General features: G+C 41.9%; 1 protein-coding gene across 2 annotated transcripts in view; it reads left to right on the top strand.

Annotated features, from left to right (window-relative positions):
* The window catches only part of OSBPL3 (oxysterol binding protein like 3), a 162,452-nt gene that overhangs the window by 50,446 nt on the left and 101,286 nt on the right, over positions 1-10,720 (top strand). For both annotated transcript variants that reach the window (XM_019508603.1, XM_019508602.1), the window contains exons 3-6: positions 8,228-8,344; positions 8,479-8,532; positions 8,752-8,865; positions 10,267-10,434. In XM_019508603.1, coding sequence (XP_019364148.1) covers positions 8,228-8,344; positions 8,479-8,532; positions 8,752-8,865; positions 10,267-10,434 — 453 coding nt within the window. The remainder of the gene's footprint in view (positions 1-8,227; positions 8,345-8,478; positions 8,533-8,751; positions 8,866-10,266; positions 10,435-10,720) is intronic.

The raw sequence follows: 10,720 nt of genomic DNA, 5'->3' as shown, positions 1-10,720 counted from the left end.
TTTTGGTAGTCCTTTTTTTTTTTTTTTGGTTCTTCATATCTGGTGCAACTTTATTTAAATTACAGTATTTATATTGGTGATGTTTCAAGAATATGCAATTTTTATCAACTAGATTTTTACCACTGTGTGTAGTTCCAACACAAAGAATGAGCTCTGGCAAAACTCTATCTCTTTTTTATTTTGTTATTGCAAGTAGTGGGGTGGAAACATGCAGATCACTGTTTAAGGCAGGAGTGGGCAAAATGTGGCCCACAGGCCAGAAGCGGCCCCCCAAGCCATTCTATCCAGCCTGCAGAGCCCCTAAAAAACTTAGAAAATTAATATATATCTGCCTCTGGCTGCCTGTCATGTGGTCCTTGATGGCTTGCTGAAACTCGGTAAGCAGCCCTCTGCCCAAAATAATGGCCCACCCCTGATTTAAGGTCTACTATGGTGAGGTTCAGTAAGTATTTTGTTTCCAATCCATTTTCTTGTTTCTCCTCCTTCCATCCCCTTGATGAATTTATTGTTGACCCACATGTGCTCTTTACACAGTTGCATAGTTAGAGGTAGGAGTGACCAGGGCATAAGTCCCAGGCACCAAGATGTGGTTGCAGGGAAGACATAAAAATAACAGCCACAGCTACTGACACTACTTTGTGCACTGTTGTGCTTGGGGTGCAGAAGTGGCCAGGTACACCTCTGTGCCTGTACCCTTGCCAGTCCTCTCCAGAAAACCCACCTAACTCAGAACAGGCATTTCTGTTGCCTCTGTCAAGGGCAGAATTGTCTAACCACTTTCCTTTGCCAGAGTCTCTGCTGAGCTGGGCTATCCTGTCTTGTCAGATCAGTAATCAGATTAAGTGGAAGAAAACTGGTGTCACAAAGCACTGAAGAGAGGGACATTGCCAGACAATTTGTGGAAGTAGGGAGATACAAGCTTTTGGTTTCCAGAGTTTGAACAAGTGGAAGTCCTACTAGAAGTTTACTCTGATTGTAAAGAACAGGAAATGATTTGGGAGTGTGGATGTTTGGGTTAGCAAGTTAGGGACACTTCTGGGATTTATGATTTTTCAGTCTGAGGTAGCTAAACTATTCTTCCCTGTAGCACAGCATATGGTGCTAGTGACAGTTAAGTTTAAAAAAAAATAAAAATAAAACCAGCCTCTGTGATATGGAATAGGTACTGGTATGGAAGGTTTGGTTGAAGCAAGGCCATGGGACTTTCATCTTAGCACACCATTCTTTTCTTTGCTAATCCTGGGGCCCTGTTTTCTGCCAGGCAGAGAACATTTGCAGTGAAAGCTGAAGACGCTGACAACTAATCCTCCCCCAGGAGACTGGGTTTACCTCTACCTTTTTAAGTAGGTGTGAGGTATGGCTATTTCCATAGTCTTCATTTCTTTCCTGTTACTATAATGTGATATGTGGCCAACAGCCACAATTCTAATTGTTATTATTTGTAAAGAAGAAAATATATTTACCTTTTTTTGAATTTTAAAATTGGTGTATATCTATTTAAAAGAAGTGGTGTTGAAGGTAAAAATGAAGCCGGAAAGGCAGATATGGAAAAGTGGGGTATTGTGAAAAAGAGATCAGTTAAAAAAAGTGCACCCAAAAAAAAAGATACTGAAATCATTTCTGCCAGCTCTGTGAACCATAACAAATGCTTCAGTCGCTGCTGATGCAAAATCTTACCCTTCACAAATCAGCTTTCTATTTTTGGCACTTTTTAAAGCATTCCATACAATTGGCTGCATTTTATGCTAGAAGAAAGTCTGGCAGCATCATCTGTTATGTTTAAGGAGCTGCAAGAACAAGCATCAATCTTAGCCATTCAAACGGGTTGCTTTATTTATTTATTTTACCCTTCAAGTAATTTACAACCCTTAGAAGTTTCTGGAGTACTGGGTTGCAGCAAATTAGGAGGAGGTGGGAAAAGGGTCCATTAATTTTCACAGTTAATTAACAGCCACGGGGACCAGAGTTCTTCAATCAGAGTAGGTATAAGTAGATGGTAGCAGTGCATGTTCCTCAGGATGACCTTGACTTGACAGGGTGTCTCTTCCTCTATGGACCACTTTTAAGGTCAGAGACCATTAACTGACTCCTGGGTATTTCCAGTACTTGGCCTCCACCTGAGACTGAGCCTGTTACCAGAAGTACAACATATGACGGCCATTCTGGCATGGATGTTGTCCTCCTAGTATGTAACATCTGTTTTAGTGTAATCCCTTTCTGCAGCACTGCTGCAATCTTGTACTCCACCAGTCTGAATGTCAAGACCTGTTACCGCTTTATTTAATGTTATTAAATAATATTGAATATAACTTTAACTTTGTGTCCCAGTGGGAATGTGAACTGGTAGGTGTATAACAGGGAAGCATTTTATAAATGCTTCTAGCATTTTTGAAGAAGCCTTATGTCTCCCATTTTCCATTTAAGGGAATACAGCATGTGGATCAACAGTAGTGTAAAGATGTATGGGTGGGTGGGGCAATGCCTAAGAAAAGGGGGTATGCTGGAAAGGAGCAGGGGAGTGCCTCTTCTTCCCATTCTCTGTCCTGTCTCCCTGTTGTACCCTGCAGCTTCACTGAAGAGACTTCAAGTCCAGCAGTGGGGACAGCAAAGCAGTGATGGGAGATTTGCTTCTGTTAGGGTGTGGGGAAGGGGCAGAGGGTCAGGGGAAATGTCACCTCCTTTTTTTTTGGTCACTGAAAATCAGAGTTTTAATGGCCACTTGACATACATTGACAGCAAAAATAAAAGGTTACTCTCCCCTCCCCCACCCCAGTATTGAACCTCTGCCTGCTGCCCTGTACACTGCCACTACCCAGAGTGCAGTACTGGCTGGTTATGCTTCTGAGGATCAGGGAGAAAGGCAACTTCCAAAAAAAAAAAAGAGAGCCCAATGTTCAGCAAACTGGGAGAAACCAAGGGTTTAGCTACAAGCTACTTGATTCCTTTGCACCATGTGCATCTGAGGTCTTGAACAGTGGAATAACTGTTCACTGTTGTTGAAGGAGAAGTGTCTGCTAATACTTATAGAATCCTCTAGACCAGGGGTGACCAATATATGGCCCATGGGCTGGGTTTAGCCCATGGAGCCATGTCATCTAACCCATGGAGCTCCCCACAGGTCTGGAAATTTGGCATTGGGGGCAGTGTTAGGTGCTGCAGCTCCTGGAGCCCTGTATCAGCCCCATGTGCCAGATGAGGCCCACAGTTAGGTTCCATCACTCTAGATATGTCCCCCACCCAGAACTATTCAAGGGGCATGTAAACTGACTACCTATTGTTTAGATATTCCTAACAATCAAAAAAAAGTCTTGTAACCTTTTTTAAAAGGGTTTTCTCTTCCATGTCATCCTAGATCTTAAACCACTTCTGACCATTATTCATAGTTGAAGAAACGTGAAACTTCCAAAAGACTCATCTCCTGCTCCACATTTTTCAATCACCCCTAATCCTAAAACCATGACAAACAGTGTATACTACACTCTTCTTCTGTGCTCTGAATTAGTGGAGCTGGTGAGCTTACTTCTTACTGTGATGTTACTTCTTACCCTCATACAAGTGTCTGATTTGTCTCCAAAACCTGCAATCACACACGGGTGCTTTTCAGGGTAGAAGTTGGGTAGGTGTTTTTTTTGAGGAAAAATTGCTCATGTTCCAATTCTTTTTGTTTTCTGGGGGGAATGTAGACTTAGCTATAAATAACTTTTAAATGTAATTATATTTTCTCCCTCACCCATCCCAAGTCAAGAGATCTATAGGTTACTAAACATTCTTTTTGTTGTAAGACTATTGTATAGAGCAAGGGTGGGCAAAATATGGCCCACAGGCCAGATCCAGCCTACCAGGCCATTCTATGCACCTTGCAGAGCTCCTCCAAAAAACAGTTATTGGCCTATGGGCACCCCTCTGAAAACTGGTGGGAGGTAGGCTTTCGGAAGTCACGCTCCATCAGACTGGGCAGGCTGTATGCTTACACCTCTGTGGAGCTCCCAGCACTCCATCTGAGAGCCCCTTGTGGAGGCACCGAGTGCAGTGGCATGTGACCGGACAGCTGGTGCATGGGGAGAACTCCTGGCTACAGGAGTGGGGTGAGTTGGGGTGGGGTTTGTGGGGAGATTCCTCTGCCACCTCCACATCCCATTGCCCCCCCCATGGTGCACAGCCCCTGCCACCAGTGGGGCACTCCTGGCCCACCACAGGCAGAGCCCCCCAGCAGCGTGTGGCTCTGGCTGAATCCCAGGAGCTACACATGGCAGCATGGAGCCTGCCTGGCTTGCCTTCAAGCTGGATTGGTCTAGCTCCATGCCAGCACGTGGGGCTCCTGGTGCACAGCTCCCACAAGCAGTGCCATTGAGCCAGGCCAGGTCAGCTCTGTGCCTCCACATGGGGCTTCTAGTTCTCCAGCGGGGAACCGCGTATGGTGAACGAAGTCTGTCTGGCCTGGTGGTACATGACTCCCTGTGGCTCCTGGTCTGCACACTGTCAGGCTGAGCAGGCTCTGTGCTTCCACGCACAGGTCCCCATTGGAGTGCTAGAAGCCCCACATGGAGGCACTAAGCTGGCCCAGACTGATGGCCTGCAGGATTTATTATAGGCCACCAAATCAGGAAGAGGAAGTGGATAAGGCACTCTTCAAGCAGATGACAAATATACCCAAAAACTATGGGATGGTACTGATGATGAGAGACTTCAGTTTTACAGATGTTTGCTGAAAGGACAGTGCAGCCAAATGTAAAATGTCAAAGAGGTTTCTAACTTGAGTGGAGGACAATTTCCTGTTCCAGAAAGTGGTGGATACAACTAGGGGGATCATCTGTCTTAGATCTTGTCCTGACCAAGAGGTCATAACTGGTGGAGGATGTGAATGTGATGGGTAACTTGAGAGGCAGTGATTATGATATGATAGAATTCCAGATCCTGGGACAGGGAAAGCATGAGGTCAGCAAAATGAGGAGGCTAGATTTCAAAAGGGAGGATTTCAACCAACTCAAGGAGTTAATAGGCATGATGTCATGGGAGGATACATTGAAGGATAAAAGGCATCCAGGAGGGTTGGGAGCTTCTAAAAGGCACAGAATTGGAAGCCCAACAAGAAACTATTCCAACAATGGAAGCACAAAAAGAATGGCAAGTTACCAATGAGGCTGCACAAGGATCTTCTAAAATGCTTCAAGTGAATAAGGAAAGCATACAGGCAATAGAAGAACGGCCAAGTCACCAAGGAAGCATTACCAGGAAATAGCAAGAACCTGCAGAGACAAAATCAGCAAGGCAAAGATAAAGAATGAGCTGTACCTGGCAAAGGAATTTGAGGATAACAAGAAGAGATTCTATAAGTATGGTTGGTCAGAAAAGAAGGACCAAGGAAGATGTGGGTCCTCTTAACAAGCCAGGGTGGACTCCTAACCAAAGATTCAAAGAAGGCATATCTACTCAACAGCTATTTTGCCTCACTTTCACAAAAAATTGCAGTGCAACTTATTATCCTAATAAGGATTATCTGGATAAGGAAGGGGGCAAGATGAGGGAGGAGATAACAAAAGAGATGGTCAGAGAGCTTTTGTTGGATCTGAATGAATTCAAGACAGCAGAGCCAGATGAATTTCATCCCATGGTACAGAAAGAGCTGGTGGAGGAGATATCGGACCCCTTGACCATGATCTTCCTGAAGTTGCAGGAGACAGGCTGGGTACCAGAGGAATGGAAAAAGGCCAATGTAGTGACCCTCTTTTTTTTTTTTTTTTTAAGAAGTGTGGGGTGGGGGGGGGAGGAGGAGGGCCCAGGGAACTACAGACCAGTTAGCCTCACTTCAATACCTGAGAAGTTTTTGGAGGATATCCTAAGGAAGCCCATTTGCAAGCATTTGGAGGAGTAAAGGCTGATCACAAGCAGCCAGCAGGGATTTATGAAAAACAAATAGTGTCAAACAAACCTGATCTTCTTTGACAAAGTGAATATTTGGGTGGATGAAGGGAATGCTGTGGATAAAGTGTATCTGGACTTCAGCAAGGCTTTTGATGGATCCTTGCATGACCTTCTCATAAACTAACTGGAGAAATGTGGGCTGGATAAAACGACTATAAGGTAGATAGATAACTGGTTCAATAACTGCAAACAAAGGGTAGTTATTAACAGGTTCATATTAGAATGGCAGGAGGATTAGAGTGGAGTCCCAGAGGGATCTGTCCCGGGCCCTGTGCTGTTCAACATGTTCATTAATGATTTGGATGCTGGCATAGAAAGCTTCTTGAGCAAACATGCAAACAACATGAAATTAGGAAGGGTTGCTAACACATTGGAGTATGGAAGCACAATTCAGAAAGATTTTGACAGTTTGGAAAGGTGAGCTAGAGCTAACAGGACACAGTTCAGTGCAGACAAATGCAAGTTGCTACATGTTGGGAGGAGTAATCAAAAAACACAAATATAAAGTGGGTTACACCTGGCTGGATAGCAGCACCGTGTAAAGGACTTGGGAGTCTTGGTACATCACAAACTCAATACGAGTCTGCACTGTGATGCAGCTGCACAAAAGGCGAATGCGGTTTTGGGATGTATCAATAGAAGCATTAGGTGCAAGACGGGAGGTAATAGTACCTCTCTACTCCACACTGGTTAGGTCTCATCTGGTGTACTGTGTGCAGTTCTGGGCTTCACATTATAAAAATTATGTGGACAAGTCGGAGGGTCCAGAGGCATGCGGCAAAGGTGATAAAGGCCTTGGAAAGCAAGTTGTATAAGGAAAGGCTGAAGGAGCTAGGTATGTTCAACTTGCAGAAAAGGCACTTAAGAGGGAACAGGATAACAGTCTTTAAATACTTGAAGGGCTGCTGTAAATAAGAGGGGAGGCACCTCTTCTCTCGCTGCAGAGAGGAAGAGATGGACCAATGGCTTGAAGTTGCAGCAAAGTAAGTTTAGATCCAGAATAACTTCTGCACTGTGAGACTATTGAGGCAGTGGAATAGACTGCCTAGGGAAGTTGTGGATTCCATCACTGGAGGTGTTCAAGAAGAGGGTGGGGGGGTGTAGCTATGCATTTATTCTACTCTGGGCATTTCCCATGTTTCTGGGCTTTGCTGGTTGCCCCCCCCCCCACTCTTCTGCTGCATGTGATGGTGTTTTTAAGTCTCCCTCAGAGACATTGGATGTTGGCTACACCAAGGCTGGGGACTTTGACTGGGGCATGCCAGTTCTTCTGCTGTAACCAAAGCCTTGCTCCTCTGCTCAGGGTCAGACCAGTTGCCATATTTGGGATCAGGAAAGAATTTTACCCCATGGTCAAATTGGTATGGACTGCAGGGATTTTTTTCCCTTTCTTTGTAGCAGAAGGTGTGCCCCTCTTCCTGGGATCTCTTGAGCATATATTGACAACGTTTAATAGAAGCAGAACACTGGCTGCCATGGTTCCCCTGCTTTACCTGTGGCAGGTTAGGGTGTTAGGCCTCTGTTGCACCAGGTTTGACTGTAGTCTTACGTAGAGTTTAGATTATGGATAGTATAGGATCATTTTGGATAGGATGGTCCTATGTCAGGCAGGAGGTTGGAATAGACCTCTGGAGGTCCCTTCCAGCCCTACTTCTCTGATTCTATGATGCAATGAGCATCTGTTGATGTGCGAAAATAATTTTCCCTGATAATTATAAAATATCAGTTCACTTACCTGCTAATGAAAAATGTCTTATGGTAGCTTTTACAAGACACTACCTCTGATCATAAAAATTGTGTTACACTGTCATTTAATGCTTTTTCCATGGCCTGAAACTAAAAACATCCCTAACGCTTTTCATTCCTGTAAGTTCAATTTTGCAAGGTCACTCCTTTAAAAAAGCTAAAGCTACGAAGAGGAGGAAATTAGCTTTCAGTTGGTTTTTTTGTTCTCTGCAATTGCATCATGCTTCTCACAGTATTTAAGTGGGTCTTCTAAAGTGGTTTTTGTTTTGTGTGGGGGGGGTTGTTTAGTTGGGGGTTTGTATTTTTGAGAGAGAAAATCTTGTGTTACTGACTGAAAGCAGAAGAATGTGCCAGAATTCAAGTTTTTGTTTGCATAATTACTGGGATAAGACTAGATTTAAGTTTTTGCATACTCTTTTCTGGTCTACCTTCAAGCTAAGATTCCGGTCTTCCTCCTTTTAGGCTCCATTCCCAGGTCATTACTTATAACAAACACTAATACTTAAATGGAAAATCATAACCTGATTTTTATTTATTTTATTTATTTATTTTTAAACAGGACAGCTGGGAAATTATAGAAGGATTGCGGGGAGTTGTTAATTGCACTGTGGAGCCACAGAAGCAGGAAGGCTACTTGTTGAAAAAGAGAAAATGGCCCCTAAAAGGCTGGCACAAGGTAGGAAAAAAATCTTTTAAGGCTTTTGTTCATTTAAATGTGTTGCCCATTGTTAAAAAAAGGTTTAACATGTAAATAATATCTATACTTCTGCTGATTTGTTAAGGTTTATCTTTGCATTTTCCTGATTACAGAGATACTTCTTCTTGGCTGGAGGAATTTTGAAATATTCCAAGTGTCAAGCTGATGTAAGTATCCTCACCCTAAAATGTGTTTTTTATAGTTTAAATTATTTGAAATACCAGGACTTGTGTACTGTTGAGGAAAAAAGAAGGGTAAGTCCAGAATTCCCAAATTCCAGGCTGAGGATAAAAGAATGGACCTCCCTCCTGTCCTATTAATAATCTATTTTCTTAAGCTACCACAGAACATGAATACTAATTATTTGTGTAAAATGTTTATTGCAGATAGAGAGGGGGAAGCTTCATGGCTGCATTGATGTTGGACTTTCAGTGATGTCCGTAAAGAAATCCACAAAATGCATAGATTTGGATACCGAAGAGCATATATACCATCTGAAGGTAACTCTGTAAGGTGGCAGTTAGCAACCTTTTCTGGCAGCAGGATGGCAAGTCCAGGCTTGAGTCTGAGACAGACTGGCACTAGGACACTGCCACTGCTTCTCCTTTGTGTGGCACAGGAAAGCTCCTGGTCAGAACAGCGTCAGCCAAATGCGGCTGAAGTACCAGTTCTGCATGCTAGATCCAATGGCTCCATGAGCTGGATTTAGCCCACAGGCCGTTGGTTACCAACCCCTGAAAATAAGGCAATAGTGTTCCAATTGAGCTGTAAAAATTAAAAAGCCGTGAAATGGACGTAACTTTGTGTATGTATGTGCTTGTGTGGCCATTATAATAATTAGAGCTGAAAATGGTGGTTAATTTATGTCTTAATAAATGTTTTAAGAAATTGCATAAAACATGTCTTAACATAACCAAACTTTACAGTTTGCTCCAAAGCGAAGTGTCTCATTTACTGGGAGATAAGTGGCCTCATTTGTACTATTGCATTTAGTTTGTAGAAGTTATCGCAGCCATAAAGGCTTTCTCAAAATGGAAGCCTGAGAGACACAAGGACTGACTCATGGTTGACTGGTCTTTTTTTATATACTTTTAAATTAATTACCCTTTTTGAGAGATGAACGTGTGAAGGAGGAGATGGATCAGAGTAGTTAAATGGTATGGCAGTGCCCTCCAGTAAATATCATTATATCAGAGTGTGAATTATGTTACAGGATTCATCTTATTAATGCATGTTATTAATAGGATAGCTTTATCTTTCTAATTATGTATTCATTTTTATCTATGAAGAATATCTTGCATTTTTACACTGATAAAATTTAAAGTTTTATCTAATAGTATAAATTTAACTTAAGATGCATAATTTTTTATATGGCTTTTTTTTAAATAAACACTAACCTATACTTAAGATTGAAAGTCTTGGTTACTCCTTAAAAATAAAGTAGTTTTCATGTGAAACCAATAACTCACTCTATTTTTCCTATATAGTTTGCATGCAGAGTTAATGCTGCCATGCCTCTCTGGATTGAAGTTGAGTGTATTTTAAGAGACAGGTTTACAAGGTTTATGTAAAAATACAATATTAAGTATAAATTTTAAGAAAGTATGCTTTTCAGTACCTAAGCAAGTGCTGAAGTGTAATTCTAGAGAAGGGCAGACTTAAGTATTTAAGTGGTTTCCTGAACTTGTGCCTTTTTTACTGTCTCTAATTTACTGTCTCAATTATTGCATCAGATTCAAGCTAATGAAACATAGTGCTTAATAGAAATATTTCTGAGAGAACTTTGCTATCTGCCAAGAATTGAGAATGCAGCATGACCATGTTGTAACGAAAAATAGGTTTGACTAGAAGTTTTAAATTGAATTATGGCTTCCTATTTAATTAAATATTGTATTCTGTAGGTGAAATCTCAGGAAGTATTTGATGAATGGGTAGCAAAACTTCGTCACCACAGAATGTATCGTCAAAATGAAATCTCCATGTTTCCACTTGATGTCAATAATCATTTTTTCCCAGCATCTACCACAGACTCTGTCCCTAGTGCATTTGACTCTACTTCAAGTAGAAAGGTAATAATTATAATTTAGATGATGGTTTTTATTGGGAATTAATTCAGTTTGATTTCTCTATTAGTATGCAAAGACTTTTAACCACAAATTTAATTGGGAGATTTACTTTGAAATGGAACCTGTGAAATTGTCTAGTTATGCTTCTCAGGTGATTTCCTTTTAAAATACTTTTAAATGATCAACAGTCTCAAAGTTACCGTATTTACTTGTGGGAGTGGGGAGATATCAACATAGTGGGAAAGCACCTTTATAGTTTCATAGTTTCTAGGGTTGGAAGGGACCTGAG

Source organism: Gavialis gangeticus, unplaced genomic scaffold (assembly GCF_001723915.1).
Source record: "Gavialis gangeticus isolate Ggan-Ray unplaced genomic scaffold, GavGan_comp1, whole genome shotgun sequence".
NCBI classification, from domain to species: Eukaryota; Metazoa; Chordata; order Crocodylia; family Gavialidae; genus Gavialis; species Gavialis gangeticus.
This window is presented reverse-complemented; position numbering and strand designations above follow the sequence as displayed.